This window comes from Mustela nivalis (assembly GCF_964662115.1).
Source record: "Mustela nivalis genome assembly, chromosome: 18".
In the NCBI taxonomy this organism is placed as follows: Eukaryota; Metazoa; Chordata; class Mammalia; order Carnivora; family Mustelidae; genus Mustela; species Mustela nivalis.
Window position 1 is genome coordinate 11,259,379 of NC_139037.1, and position 16,107 is coordinate 11,275,485.

At 45.6% G+C, this 16,107-nt stretch overlaps 1 protein-coding gene across 7 annotated transcripts in view; it reads left to right on the forward strand.

The window, feature by feature from the left end:
* Window positions 1-16,107, forward strand: part of ADAT1 (adenosine deaminase tRNA specific 1) — a 43,823-nt gene that overhangs the window by 294 nt on the left and 27,422 nt on the right. For 3 of the 7 annotated variants that reach the window (XR_014305933.1, XR_014305934.1, XM_082712273.1), the window contains exons 2-8: window positions 2,440-2,622; window positions 2,917-2,985; window positions 3,923-3,977; window positions 4,422-4,552; window positions 7,582-8,182; window positions 10,976-11,121; window positions 12,876-12,975. Coding sequence is in view for 3 of the 7 variants with exons in the window: in XM_082712273.1 (XP_082568399.1) it covers window positions 2,440-2,622; window positions 2,917-2,985; window positions 3,923-3,977; window positions 4,422-4,552; window positions 7,582-8,182; window positions 10,976-11,121; window positions 12,876-12,975 (1,285 nt within the window). In the remaining 4 variants the exon portion in view is untranslated. The remainder of the gene's footprint in view (window positions 1-2,439; window positions 2,623-2,916; window positions 2,986-3,922; window positions 3,978-4,421; window positions 4,553-7,581; window positions 8,183-10,975; window positions 11,122-12,875; window positions 12,976-16,107) is intronic. The other 4 variants (XR_014305935.1, XR_014305936.1, XM_082712274.1 and 1 more) reach the window with 2 other exon arrangements.

The window sequence follows — 16,107 nt, forward strand, 5'->3', positions numbered from 1 at the left end:
GATTCTAGGATCTCCCATGCTTTTCTTCCCCACCCCCCAAACATAATTTTCTTTTGCCTGGAGAGATACATGGCCTGCTGGTTCTCTGACTTTATTTTATTTTTTGACAGAGAGAGAGAGAGATCACAAGTAGGCAGAGAGGCAGGCAAAGAGGGAGGAGGAAGCAGGCTCCCTGCTGAGCAGAGAGTCTGATTCGGGACCCTGAGATCATGACCTGAGCTGAAGGCAGAGGCTTAACCCACTGAGCCACTCAGGCGCCCGTGGTTCTCTGACTTTCAAGTCACAATTTATGTCAGTTCCTGGCAGATTCTGGTTTTCAGTCACTGTGGTCTGATTTACCATGACCATTTATTGCAGCAGCAGCCTCCACATTAGAACTCTTAAAAGATAAATGGGAGCATATTAAAAATTGTAAGAGCCTTTTTTGGGGCAAAAATCCATTTCAGTTAGGCAGCACCAAACCGAAAGTGGTTAGGAACATTGCAGATCAGATCTAGGGGAGAGACTTCCAAAGAGTACAGCAAGAAGGGAAATTAGGTAGTTGGCAAAAGTTTAAGCCTGGGTCTGACTGTTTGTGACTGGTTATCCTTACCGTTTTGCTATTGTAACCTACAGGCATGTACAGACTTAGATCATGGTTTCCTTTATAGGTCACCATAGCACATCATTAATGGTGTTCTTGTTTAATTAATTTAACAACGTGCTGGGAGCTCATTGTAGAAATAGCAGTTTTCAGAAGCTGCATGCAGTGGGACTCAATAATGTCTTTTTTTTTTTTTTTTAAAGATTTTATTCATCCATTTGACAGAGAGAGATCACAAGTAGGCAGAGAGGCAGGCAGAGAGAGAGGGGGAAGCAGGCTCCCTCCTGAGCAGAGAGCCTCATGCAGGGGCTCGATCCCAGGACCCTGAGATCATGACCTGAGCGGAAGGCAGAGGCTTAACCCTCTGAGCCACCCAGGCGCCCCAATGCCTTTTTTTTTTTTTTTAAATGCATAGCTGTATCCATCACCATATGATCTCATTTTCTGCTAAGAAGCTTTTCATACATTTGAGTCCAAATGAAATTATTGAGTGAGCACAGAGTCAAGAGTAGACAGGTTTCTAGGAAAGTAGCCTCTCTGATCTAATATGCTTAATGGTTTTTTATTCATGGCTTTACATTGCCTTTGCAGCCCCCTGCTCCCCAGGGGGCTCAAGACAATCAGGAACATGAAGTGTTCCTTTTTGAAACATTAATCACAGTTGACATTAATTATGCTTAACATTGTAGCAGTAGCTCTTTATAAATATTACTTAATCCTCACAATAACCCATAGATTAAATACTACTGTGATCCCTGTTTTAGCAGATAAAGACACAGAAACAGAGAGGTTAGGTAATCTACTCAGTATCACCCAGTTGGTAGCAAAGTCAGGATTAGAATACAGAAAGGGTAACTCCAAAGCCCACACTCCAGCACAGACTCCTGTAAGGAGAATGGGTGACTGGTGAGAAAGCTCTGGGCTTTGTCACTTCTCCCACCTGCCTCATAAAACATTATGGGAGAAATTAAAGTGTTGTTTTCTTGATGGGGTCATCGGAGATTTATTAGAGGGAGATCAAGAGTCAATCTGCTGGAAGAAGTCGGAGAAGAGAAAAAAAGTCGGAAAAAGAGGATGTAAAAGAAGAACATCTGCCCAGAAAGATAAACCTTGTATGGTTAGAGTCTGCCCGAATCCAGCTAAGGTGTGCAATACCTGATGTGCTACTTCCAAATGAAAATTGGAGTAGCAAGGATACTTCCCTCTCATGCACTTTTATTTTTGAGTAGTAGGTTCAGATTCATTAGATACATGTCAGATGTCCAACATTTAAAAAGAAACATCTTTAAGAAACTGGGACTTCTTTGATCTTTCCTTAAAATGAAAAGGGGAGGGGTGCCTGGGTGGCTTAGTGGATTAAGCCTCCAACTCTTAATCTCAGCTCAGGTCTTGATCTCAGGATTGTGAGTTCAGACTGTCGTGAGGCTCCATGCTGGGTATGAAGCCTGCTTTTAAAAGGTGGGGAGGGGGGGGCGCCTAGGTGGCTCAGTGGGTTAAGCCTCTGCCTTTGGCTCAGGTCATGATCTCAGGGTCCTGGGATCAAGCCCCACATGGGGCTCTCTGCTCAGCAGGGAGCCTGCTTTTTCCCCTCTCTCTGCCTGCCTCTACCTATTTGTGATCTCTCTGTCATCAAATAAATAAATAATATCTAAAAAAAGAAGGGGGGGTGGTGTGTGAAGAGGGGACAGGGAAGTAGTAGAAGAAAGTGACCCATTAGAGTTCCAGATAGAGAAAACTCAGTATGAACGCTGTCAGGCTACCCTGAAAGCCCATTGAAGCGCCTGGGCAAGTTGTAGCATCTTGCATTGCTTCTCTTTTCTGTTCTTCTGATGGTTGTGGTTTTTGATCTGGCTCAGCACTAACGCGGACCATGTGGACTGCAGATGAGATTGCCCAGCTGTGTTATGAGCACTACAGGACCAGACTGCCCAAGCAGGGGAAGCCTGACCCCAACCGTGAGTGGACATTACTAGCAGCCGTGGTGAAGATACAGCCTGCAGCTGACCAGGCCCATGGCATCACTAATAAACCGGCACAAGGTGAGGCCTTTTCACCTTCCAGCGCTCCCTCTCCCTGTCAGAGATGGTAGGAGAATTGTTCATGGCTGTGCAGGGACAGTCCTGGCTGGCGACCGCCACAGCAATGGGCATGTTCCCCTTGCTCTCCAGCAGGGGGCGCAGTACTTGTGGTTGGAGCCTGCGGTGTTGCAACCACAGCCCTGGGTTGGGTCCCCTATAGAAAGGCCCTGGAGGAGTGTGCATGCGTGAAACCTGAGGGCTGGGGACCATTCACAGTACGGGAGCACACCTAATGATTCCTTCTTTCCCTCTCAGTGACGAAGGAAGTTGTCTCCATGGGAACAGGAACGAAATGTATAGGCCAGTCCAAAATGAGGAAGAGCGGTAAGCCCGGGTGGGGTCTGAACAGCCTTCGTCCAGGGCGCGTTGGAAAGCCCTTTGCATTTTGTCCTTTCCTCTCCTCATCCTGTTAAAAGCGGCCACATCACTGAGGTGGCTGACCTTTCCTTTCCCACTGTCACTCCACTGGGAAGGTCAGAACTCATTTTAAGAATCAGAATAAACAGTGGGAGCAAAGGCTGCCAGGAACATGCTTTCTGCATAGATTGGAAGTTGGCCGGTATTTTCCTGCGCAAACCAAAATTTCCCTGGAGCAGCTCCTCCCCGTTAGGTGTGAAGCCCCCCTAAAGCAATCTTGAATTGATGGAGATTTGGACAACAAAAAGAATATGGAAATCCCTTGGGAATCTGACATCTTCACCTCCTGCTTCCCATTAGCAGATTCCTTCCCAGGTTTGCTTCCTCCATTTTCCCAGCCTTGCCTCCTGTGTGCCTGGACCACTGTGGATTGAATTTGATGGACTCGTATCCCCACAAGCTCAAGTGTGATATCAGGCCACAAAAGATTTGGACCCCTTTCCTCCATCTATTTTCCTGTAAATCAGTCCTTCTCAACTATGGGGAGATTTTGTCCCCTGGGGGACCTCTGGCAGTGGTTGGAGACATTTTCCATCTTCGGTTGCCACACGTCAGGGGAGGGCGTTACTATGCTATCTGCCTCTGGTGCTAGAGGCCAGGAATGCTAGTAAACATCCTCCGTTCCACAGGACAGAGCCTCACAACAAAGAATTTTCTAACCCAAGGTGTCAGTAGTACTGATTTGAGGAGGCCCTGTATTGTCATCAGTGATCACAGTACTTCCTGACAGCCCTCCAGGAGCTCCATGGCCATCCTGGTAGCTGGGGAAACTGCTGTGTTCTACTGCAGGGAAACAGGGCCACTGGTTCTCTGTGTCTTCACTAGTGTCCTGTCTTTGCCACAGGAGACATCCTCAATGATAGCCACGCTGAGGTCATAGCCAGGAGGAGTTTCCAAAGGTAAAGGGACAACCCCAGAGAATCTGACTCAGCCTGCCGTGGGGAGCCCCAGAATTTGCATTTCTAATAAGCTCCCGAATAACACGGATGATGTTGGTATGTGAACCACACTTTGATTAGCCCTGGTCTAGACCGTGGTTCTTACACTTGGTGTGCATCAGAATTACCTATGTTTGTGAAAACTCAGATTGTTGGGCCCTCCCCTGGAAATTCCGATTCAGCAGGTGAGGGGCGGGACCTGGATTTCTAACAAATTCCAGCTGATGCTGATGCTGCTGGTCAGGGGCCACACTTTTGAGAATCACTGGTCTGCATCATCCTCGAACTTCCAAATCACTGCCAGTCCCATCGGTCTGCAGTAACTCTTAATCATCAACCAGCCAGTCTTACACTTCACCAAAGTGTTTGGCTGTTCATTCTGGCCACACCTTGTGCCCCAATTAGGTACCTTCTCCATCAGCTCCACTTGGCGGCCGCCCTGAAGGAGGATAGCATCTTTGTCCCTGGAACTCAGAGAGGGCTCTGGAAACTCAGGCCACACCTCTCCTTTGTGTTTTTCTCCAGCCATACACCCTGTAAGTATAGCCAACCCTTTGCATCATTATTACGTTGTCTCCTTCCTTATGTCCTCTTATCCTTAGATCTATTCCTCAGAAAAGCTCGTCTGGCTGCAGTGTAGCTGCAAGCAGTGGACACTGCCTTTTTCTGAACGGGCCGTGGTGCCTGACCACTTCTCTATCAAGGAACGACACTGTAGTTCTCGGTTCCCAGTCAGGATTGGGAAGCTTCAAGCGGAAACCCCACAAAGGTCTGAAACCAGCAGTTGGGCTTAGAAGTCCAAAGCCCTGAGTTCTGTAGTAATTTATCCTGAAACTCAGTCCATTCATTCACTCCTTCAGCAGTTATTTTCTGCTACTTGTCAGGTACAATGTGACATTGGGTCTACAGCAGGGAGTAAGACTTGTCCCTCGCCTAGCCTCATAGAGAGTAGACAGTCATGATCAGTTAAGTTAAATTTTGACGAGTTAAATGGGGACATTCAGGTGCTGTGGTTGCATCAAGCAGGAAGACCAGACTTCGCTTAGAGGAGACCACTGTTTTTTTGTTTTGAAAATGGAGAATTTCTGCTCTCTTTAGATAGCAGCTCAGGGATGGCAGTAAACTTCACTCACCCTAAAACCTTTGGGAAGGAAGGCTCTAACAGTGTTCTGTAAGTATTAAACTTTAAAACTACACATGCAATTAGAGCAGATATAGGTACTAGCTCTGAAGAGACAGAAGAGCTGTCAAGACTTGTCATAATTCAAATCCAAAATATAATACAGCTTAAGGAAGGATGAGTCTCAGAAAAGAATCAGTTGAGTCAAAGGCCAGAAAATGACATACAGAGAAAGGCAGAGCTCATCTGTGCTTTCTTACTAGCCCTGGATACCCTGGTCCAAGAACCAAAGGATGTTGCTTAACTCAGTGCTTCTCAAACTATAAAATGCAAAAGAATGATCTTAATAAAATGTGGATTCAAATTCATTAGGTCTGGGATGAAACCTAAGGTTCTGCATTTCTAACCAAGTCCCCATGATGTCAGTGGTGTTCGCCTGTGGACCACACTTGGAGTAACTAGGGCTTGGCTGACCCAGTGGTAGGTGTAGCCTTATGATGGAGAGAGATGCATCTGTGGATCACAGCTAGCCTCACCCACTAATCAGACCACATAGATCAGTGGTCCACAGGCTGGTCTATAGCCAGCTGGGAAAAATCTGGACTATAGTGTGTTTTTCAAAAAGTTTAATTTCTGGGGTGCCTGGGTGGCTCAGTCCTTAAGCATCTGGCTTTGGCTCAGGTCGTGATCCCAGGGTCCTGGGATTGAGCCCCACATCAGGCTCCCTGCTCAGGAAGCCTGCTTCTCCCTCTCCCACATGCCCTGCTTATAGTCCCTCTCTCACTATCTCTGTCTCTCTTTCTGTCCAATAAATAAATAAAATCTTTAAAAATCAAATAAATAAATAAGCTCTTTTTTTTAAAAAAATCTAATTTCTTTCCATGAAAAGGTTATGAGATTTTTATCTTTTTATTTTAAATAGTGGTAATTAGGAAAAAAAATAAATAGCAATAATTAGGATTTTTAAAGATCGTAGTTGATGGAATACAAAATTGACCACCCCCTTTGTTGATCTTAAAATCTTCTGGAAATTTTACTGGTCTGTGAAATAAAAATCTAAACCCACCAATCCAACTGCCCTGGGCTAATAGGTCATCTTTTGCACTGCAGTGCCCACGCATGGTTTGTGTGCAGGAGGAAAGAATATTACCTGGAGAATGTAACTGTCTCCCTTTGCATTTATTCCTCATTACTAATTGATAATTTGGTGCCTGGATTAGCTATTTCAGACTCTTACTTGTGAGTTTTATTAGCATGAGTCAGCCTCTCAGGTTTAGGCATCTGTCTGGATCAAATCTCCGAGCCTTCAGAGTGGGAGGTGGGCCCAGTCAATTCTTCAAAGTCACTGTCCCCTTGTGAGGTCTCTGGAAGTCCGCCAGCCAGCCTCTCTGGCCACAATCCCAGTTCTACATTTCTTGCCTTTCCCACTCTTAGGTTCTAAAGGCTACAGATGTATTATTTACACGCTTTAGAAAAGCCACACACACTAGGTTAGTGTTTGAAGAAGTAGCTCCCTTCTCCAGGGGACGCTGTGCTTTTTGCTAACCTCTGGTTTTCTGTGTTTCTATTTAAGCACAGAGTTGAGTCAGAAATCTCTAACCCAGCACAGGGAAACACCACTTGTGTAATTCACTGCAAAGCCTTTACTGTGAAGATACGCACATAATTCTCCAAGATGGGGAATTTGGGAACATATTTGCCAAATATTTAACCATGAAACCAACCTCCCACTTTTGTTTTCCAAAGCATCTTACAGGATAACATTCTAAAAAATGCACTTGAGAAACTGTGCTCATTGTAAATCAAGGGTTCTCAACTCAGGACGGTTTTGCTTCTGAGAGGCCATTTAGCAACATCTGGGGACATTTTTGATGACCAGACTTGGGATGCTATTGGTATCTAGTAGGTAGAGACTGAGGAGCTGGTAACCGTCCCATGAAGTAAAGGATAGCCCCCACAAAAGGAATTACGTGGCCCAGTAATAATAATAATAATAATAATCAGTATTATGAATGTTGACAAACCCTGGTCAAAGCTAGTGTTTCCAAAACTTCCTGTGATGAGCATTACCTGGGATCTTTGTTAAAGTATTCTGCTTCCCAGACCCCCCACCCCCACCCCAGAGTTCCTGACTCACTGGGTCTAGTAGGATAGAGCCACGAAGGAATCTTACTCGGGAAATTTGGGCAAGTGTGCCTAATCCCAAGTTAGCTAGGAAAATAGAATTAGACTTTGTTTCAGACAGTGGTTCTCCAGTCATCAGAATGACCCGGAGAGCTAAAATACACACTGCTGGCGACCACCTCCAGAGTTTCAGACTTAGCAGGTCAACTGTGGCTTCCGAGAATTGGCATTTCTAACAAGTTCCGTAGGAACATTGATGTGGCTGGTCCTGGGGCCTCACCTTGAGAACCACTGGTTTTTAAGAGGTCCCTTCTCTTGCAGGTGGGGATGCCTCCATCATTCCAATGCTCGAGTTTGAAGATCAGCCCTGCTGTCCTGTCCGTATAGACTGGGCCAGTAAGCCATCAGAAGCCAGTGGTGACCTGGAAGCTCCTGAGGACACAGAGAGATGTGAGGGCCTGGGTAGTCCTATGACCAAAAAGATGAGGCTTGAGCCCGGGACTCCTGACGGTGTAGCTCAACATCAGAGTTTTGGCCATCAGGAGAGTGGCCCAGTCACACCAGACGTCAGCGGCTCTCATGTTCCTGCACAGGACCAGGCCCCTGTCACCAGAACGGCCCCCGGTGGTGTCAGAGTGGTGGACGTTTACAGAACCGGAGCCAAGTGTGTGCCCGGAGAAGCTGGAGACTCCCGGCAGCCTGGTGCTGCGTATCACCAGGTGGGGCTGCTCCGAGTGAAGCCCGGCCGGGGAGACCGGACTTGCTCCCTGTCCTGCAGTGACAAGCTGGCCCGGTGGAACGTCCTCGGATGCCAGGGGGCACTGTTGATGCACCTTCTAGAAGAGCCCGTCTACCTATCAGCTGTGGTGATTGGGAGGTGCCCATACAGCCAGGAGGCGATGCACAGAGCTCTGACTGGGAGGTGAGCCTGGAGGGGGCGCGGGGGAGGGAGCAGCTGGAACAGCCTTTCCAAGAAGACTCAGAAGATGTCCGAAGAGACTAAAATACCCATACGTTTTGATCCATTGGGTCTATTGCTGGGAATTTGTCCTAAGAAATAATTAAGAAAGTGCTCAGACATTTAGCTGTGTGTGTAGTCATGTTTTAAAAAGAAAAGGAAACCAGTGAAATAGTTTAAAGCTAATATTGATGACTATTGGACCTGAAATGATGCTCATAATTTTTTAAAAATTTTATTTTATTATTTCAGTGTTCCAAGATTTATTTATTTATTTATTTATTTATTTATTTATTTGACAGAGAGAGATCACAAGTAGGCAGAGAGGCAGGCAGAGAGAGAGGAAGAAGCAGACTCCCTGCTGAGCAGAGAGCCCTATGTGGGGCTTGATCCCAGGACCCTGGGATCATGACCTGAGCTGAAGGCAGAGGCTTTAACCTACTGAGCCACCCAGGCGCCCCCACAAGATTCATTGTTTATGCACCACACCCAATGCTCCATGCAATCTACGTAATACCCACCCCCAGGTTCACCCAACCCCCCACTCCCCTCCCCTCCAAAACCCTCAGTTCCTCAGAGTCCACAGTCTCTCATGGTTCATCTCCCCTCCAATTTCCCCCAACTCACTTCTCTCCTTCTCTCCATGTCCTCTGTGTTATTCCTTATGCTCCACAAGTAAGTGAAACCATATGATAATTGACTCTCTCTGCTTGACTGATTTCACTCAGCATAATCTCCTCCAGTCCTGTCCATGTTGATATACAAGTTGGGTATTCATTCTTTCTGATGGAGGCATAATACTCCATTGTATAGATGGACCACATCTTCCTTATCCATTCGTCCATTGAAGGGCATCTGGGCTCCTTCTATAGTTCGGCAATTGTGGACATTGCTGCTATGACCATTGGGGTACAGATGGCCCTTCCTTTCACCACATCTGTATTTTTGAGTAAATCAGTAGTACAGTTGCAGGAGATGGTCATAATTCTTAAAGAGCAAGTTTTTTTTTTTTTTTTTTAGATTTTATTTATTTGATAGACAGAGATTACATGTAGGCAGAGAGGCAGGCAGAGAGGCAGGCAGGGAGAGAGGAGGAAGCAGGCTCCCTGCTGAGCAGAGAGCCAGATGCGGGGCTCGCTCGATCCCAGGACCCTGAGACCACGACCCGAGCCGAAGGCAGAGGCTTTAACCCACTGAGCCACCCAGGCGCCCCATTAAAGAGCAAGTTTAAAGATACAATGAGTTCGTGTTGGTCGTGAAGTATATATGCACATAGTAAAAAAATTTTGGGAGGATATATACCAAGGTACTAGTATGATTATCTCTGAGTTGTGATATTACGGGTATTTTTTTTTCTTCTTTGTGGTTACTCTGTTTTCTCATTGTTCTGCCCCGTACATATATATTGCTACTCTAATTTTTTAAAACCATCAATGTCTTTAAAAGATAAAAGACAGGGGCACCTAGGTGGTTCATTGGGTTAAGCCTCTGCCTTTGGCTCAGGTCATGATCTCAGGGTCCTGGGATCGAGCACCACATTGGGCTCTCTGCTCAGCGGGAAGCCTGCTTTCTCCTCTCTCTCTCTGCCTGCCTTTCTGCCTACTTGTGATCTCTGTCAAATGTATAAAATCTTTAAAAAAAAAAAAAGATAAAAGACAAAGGATGATCACTCAAGTGTGGTCCCCCATAAGGAAGCATGGCTAAGCCCAGTTAAGGCTGTGATAAAAGAAGGCAGGGAGAGGCCACCGCTGGGGGGAGGCCTGTCGTGTCGGCTGCACTGCTCCTGAGACCAGGGCCAGGGAACACACCCAGGGAGTGTACCCAGGAGAAATGAAAACATGTACCCACGTAAATACCGACACATGAACGTTCACAGTGGCACGAGTCACACCAGCCGCAAAATGAAGCAGCCCAGATGTGCATCAGCTGGTGAACAGATCAACAAAAGGTAATAGATTGTTAGATCATCAGCCCCAAAAAGGAGCAAAGACTGGCCAAGCTACCACACGGACAAGCCTCAAAAGCTCCATGCTGAGTGAGAGGAGCCACGTAGCGTATGAGTTCATGGAGCGAAATGTCCAAAATGGGCAAATCCAGAAGTAGGTTGGAGGGTGCTGGAGAAATGCATGGGAAGTGACCGCTGATGGGTGCTGGGTTTCTTATCAGGGGTCAAACATGATAAATTCAGATTATGGTGACAGGCACCATTCTGTGAATATAGTAAAAAACAAACAAAACCTTAAATTGTACACTGAGAATGGATGAATTCTCTGGTATACAACTACAGCCCAGTATGATGTTTTCAACAAAAGCACTCCCAAGCACTATGCCCAAGACATTTTCGGTGTTTTCCGTGCTTTCCCTAGTCTGTCTGCTCGGTTCCAGAGCAGCATCATGGTAGCCTCTAGATGGTGTGAAAGACCCAAGAGGGAAAAACGAAGCTTGTCTGTTACAGGAGAGCTTTGGTTTCTGGTGTGTTTGGACGATTCCCTAGGAAGAGATACTGACGAGTTAATATTGCTCTTTGAGGGTTTGCAGTCTTTCAAAGCCAGTACCAGGACTGGAGTTCACAGTGTCCCTAAAGTTTCTGAGGGGTCGTGACTCAGCTAATCCTTTTCACTTCAGAGAGATAGGAAGGAGATTCAGTTCTTTCACACCCTCTCACCGAGACTCAGGGGCAGTGAAGTGGTCCCCAGGTGTAGACACTGTCTTCCAGAGGACCATGCTGAAACTGAGTGCATTCTCCCTCACATTTAGGTGTCAGAACGTCTCTGCGCTACCGAAAGGCTTTGGAGTTCAAGAAGTGAAAATACAGCAGTCTGGTTTACTGTTTGAACAGAGCCGCAGCGCAGTACAGGCAAGAAGGGCTGATGGCTCAGGCCGACTTGCTCCTTGTGGTGCAGGTAAAGTATCTGCCTTATTCCACTTGCCCTGGAGTAACTTTTGCACAGATCATGGAGTGGCCCAGAGAGGGGCTGCATTTCCCAGCCCAGGGAGACAGCTTCTGACCCGAGTCCTCAGTAGCGGAGGCTTGACCACACTGAGTCAGGATCGTGCTCTGCAAGACACCAGGCAACTTACTTTTCCTGTCTTAGCCTCAGGCTCTTCATCTCCAGATAAGAACATCATTTCTTAATTAACTACTTATTAATTGTTAATTAATAGAATTAAGGAATTCTATTAATTCTTAATATCATTTCTTTAAAATTAATCCAATTAATAAAACGGGCAGAAGGGATGAACAGACATTTCTTTAAAGAAGACATCCAGATGGCCAACAGACACATGAGAAGATGCCCAACGTCACTCATCATTGGGGAAATGCAGATCGAAACCCCAGTGAGCTATCACCTGATGCCTGTCAGAATGGCTAAAATCAACACAAGAAACAAGTGTTGGCAAGGACGTGGAGAAAAAGGAACCTCTTTATACTGTTGGTAGGAATGGTGGGAATGCAAACTGGTGCAGCCACTGTGGAAAACAGTACGGAGGTTCCTCAAAAAATTAAAAATAAAACTACCCTATGATCCAGTAATCACACTAGGGGTATTTACCCTAAAAGTACAAAAACACTAACTGAGAGGAATACATGCACTCCTATGTTTACTGCAGCATTATTTACAGTAGCCAAGCTATGGAAGCAGCCCAAGTTCCCATCAACTGACGAATGAATAAAGATACTGCTCAGCCATAGAAGAAAATGAAATCTTGACATTTGGAGGGACTTGGATGTAGCTAGAGTGTATTATACTAAGCAAAATAAGTCAGGCAGAGAAAGACATACTGTATGATCTCACTCATATGTACAATTTAGGAAACAACGAGCAAAGGGGAAAAAAATAGAGACAAACCAAGAAACAGTCTTTTTTTTGTTTTAAATATTTTGTGTATTCATATGACAGTGCACAAGCAGGGGGAGGTGCAGAGGGAGAAAAAGAAGACTCCCTGCCAAACAGGGAGCCCAATGTGGGACTCGATCCCAGGTCCCAGGGATCATGACCTGAGCCAAAGGCAGACACTTAACTGACTGAGCCACCCAGATGCCCCAAGAAGGAGAGACACTTAGCTCTATAGAACAAACTGATGTTACCAGCATGGGGGGAAGGGGGTTCAGATGGGGATTACAAGAGTATGCTTATGAAAACAATGTGTCAGGGCACCTGAGTGGCTCAGTGGGTTAAGCCTCTGCCCTCAGCTCAGGTCATGATCCCGGGTCCTGAGATCAAGCCCTACATGGGGCTCTCTGATCAGCAGGGAGCCTGCTTCCCCCCTCCCCCTCTGCCTGCCTCTCTGCCTACTTGTGATCTCTCTCTCTCTCTCTCTCTCTGTCAAAGAAATAAATAAATAAATCTTAAAGAAAAAGAAAGAAAACAATGTGTCATTTTCTTATCGGGATTGTTACAAGGATTAAATGAGAAATTCTGTTTCCATGCGCTGCTGACTGTGTGTCCAGCCTGTAACAAGTGCTTAGTGGTTATTGGGTCTTAGAATGAAGATGATGAATGATGAACCTCTTTATATCACTGTATTCTGGAGGTCGGGCATCAGAGTGGCAGCCATTGACTGTTTTGGAGAGAGAGGGAAGTATTTTTGTGAAAACACTTCTGACATTCACAGGAAACTGAGGAATTTTAGCTAGAATCTTGTCTTTTCATAGCCATCAGCTGGAGCGCAGTTCCCGAGCAGCCGCTGGATGTCACTGCCAATGGCTTTCCGCAGGGAACAACGAAGAAAGCCATCAGGTGCCTTCAGGCCAGGTAAGCAGGTTGAGGCAGGAGGAGATGGTGGCCTTGCAGGCACCCTTTACCACTAATTCCAGAACATCTTCCCTGCCCCGAAAAGAAGCCCTACCCCTCTTAGCAGTCATTCCCCCGGCCCTACTCTGGCCCCTGACATCCATGAATCGACGTGATGTCTGTGTGGATTTGTTCTTTCTGGACATTTCTTTGTGTAAAGTCATACAGGATGCGGCTTATTTTACTTAGCGCAAGGTTTTCAAGGCTCGTCCGTGTCGTAACATGTATCAGTCCTTCATTCCTATATACCATTGTGGTATTTTGTGGGGGTCTGCCCGCTGCTTTTTGTTCATCAGTCCTTTTGTCCGTGGCCATTTGGGTTATTTCGCTTTTGGGCTATCAGAAATGGTGCTGCTGTAAACATTTATATAGTGAGCTCTTAGGTGGGCATATGTTTTCAATTCTGCTGGGTATACCGTGGCATGGAATTGCTGAGTCCTGTGATAACCTTGGGGGTTTTTTGCTTTTCTGCTTTTTGGAGGAACTGCCAAAAATTTTCCGTAGCAGCTGCAGCAATTCGAACTCCCACCAGCAATGTATGCATCTCAGTTACCCTACTTCCTTTACGACACTCACTGTTGCCTATTTCATTGGAACCACTCTAGTGGGCATGAGAGCTATCTCGTGGTTTTGATGTGCCTTTCCCTAATAACTGTTGGAGCTTCTTTGATGTTGAGCATTCTTTCGTATTTTATTTGCCATTTGTGTATCTTCTCTGGAGAAATACCTATTCTGATCCTTTGTCCGTTTGTTTATCTTTTTATTGTTGAGTTGAAACATTTCTTTGTATAATCTGGATGCCAGTCTTTTTTCACATATGTATTTGAACATATTTTCTGCAATTCTGTGGGTTATCTTTTCACTTTTTGAAAGGGTCCTTTAAAGCACGGAAATTTTAAAGTTTGATGAAGTCCGTTTTATCTGGTTTTTTCCTATGGTGGTTTGTACTTCTAGTGTCGCAGGTAAGAAACCATTGCCTGATTTCCCAAGGGCCTCATGGCTCCAGGCCATTGTTTGCATCTCTCAGGAGACCAACTGTTAGCCACTGACCAGAGTGTGTTTTACCTTCAAACCTCAACTCAACTACCACGGCCTTCTGGCTCACAATTACCGTCCTCTCCAAATTGCCATAGTGCTGTTCTGCAGCTTGTTCCAGTATGTTGGCGCTCTCTGTTGACTGGGAGCACCTCACATTCCCATGCTCTGTCTCCAGTATCCACATGACTTTGGACAAGGCCAGTTGCTCTCCAGGCCTCCATGCTGCATCTCTTGTCAGATGAGGATACTGGAGTAGATGATGAGATCTCTGACAGGCTGTAGATGTCTCTCCGTTTAGAAGGCAGACTCCGTAAGGGAGGAAGTGGAGGGGGCAAGAACAGAAACCTTATGGTTCAAGAGACTGATGTCTAATTCCTGGTTCGCTTCCTCCCCAGGGTGTGACCTTGGGCAAATTACTTGACCTCTCTGAGCTTCCATTTCCCCAGAGCAAGGGGAACTAAAAGTATGTTTAGTTACTAAAAGTATGTTTCACCCACGAATGTGCTGAGAAGTGCTGGCGAAGGTAGTGCAGGCTTACAGCAGACATCTTGTTAAGATTTCCCCTTCCCTTCTTCCGAGAAGCTTCATATTCTGTGTGGAAGAGTCAGTTTCTTCTAAAGACGCCCAGGTTTTCTCATGGCTCACGCCCTCATGCTGGCATCCTGGAACCACCTTCTGTAGAACTGTGGGGGACAGGAACGTGGACTGGGATGTTAGAGACATTGAGTATACTAATACAATATAGGAAGAAAATATTTCATTTAAGTCTTTGTGTTCTTTTACACCTGGAATTGAGCCCTGTGTTGGGTTGTGTGTCCGTGCACGCACCTGTGTACTTTCTCCCCCCTCTCTCAAATAAATAAATCTTTAAAAAAAAAAATCACCCTCTTGGAGGTCAGCTACTACAATGCTATTTTAAGTAATTTTATTTCATTTTCTGCTCACTGCTGTTGTGATCAGTTTTTGTTTTTCCCTGTTGCAGCTAATGTTTGTATCCAGCAACCTTGTTAACTTCTTATTCTCCTAATTTATCTGGGAATTCTGTTGCTTTTTTTTTTTTTCTTTTTCAAAGTAAGCAATCTTTTGCAAATATTTCCTTTCCAACCCTCCATTCCTTTCATTTATTTATTTTTCCTTGATGTACTATCCTGGCTAGAACTGACAGTCTGCCAATCATTGGCAAATAATGACTTTAGTCATTTTTGTGTTTTTACCCTTACTCCTTTTATTTCTTGTCTTACTGGCCAGAAGCTTCTGGGTAACATGGGATAAAAACAGTGCCCTTGTCTTACTCCTGATTTTAAGGACATGAATTTGCTGCAGGTTTTTATAGACCTCCCTTACAGCCGTAAATACTGTCTTCTTCCTAATTCTCGTTTGCTAAATGGTTTTAAATCATTCTGTGGATGTTGAATTCTAACATGCTTCACTGCATGTTTCTTCTCACAAAAAATTTTTTAAAGATGTTATTTATTTATTTGAGAGAGAGAGAGAGCATGAGAAGGGGCAGGAGCAGAAGGAGAGGGACAACAGATTGCCCTGAGCACAGCGCAGCGGGGCTCGATCATGACCTGAGCCAAAATCAGGAGCCAGCCCTTAACCAACTGAGCCACCCAGAGCTCCCCCCCACCCCCCCGCTTTTTTTTTTTTTTTTTTTTAAGATTTCCCTTATTTATTTATGGGGTGAGGGAGTTTCTCACGATTATATTACATTTCTCCTTTAATCTGTTAACAAAATAAGTTTCATTAGTTTTTTGGCTTTGGGGTTTTTTTTTTGTTTTTTTTTTTTAATGTTAGAGGATCCTTATGTTCCCAAGCACCAGCTGCCATTCCAGCTCCGTGAGGGGCCGGGGAGAGCAGCGTGTGGGGGCTCAGGGCCCCCTGCTAAGTAGCCTAGGTGACAGCCAGGTAAGGGAACTTCTTGACAGATGGTACACTTCCCTTTTTGACATATCCCGGTTTGGCCACAGCGTCCAAGCTAATGGTACAGTCTGTGAGAACGGCGAAGGCTCTGGTGTGTAAGGATGAGACTGCCCATTGTTGGCCGACATGCTT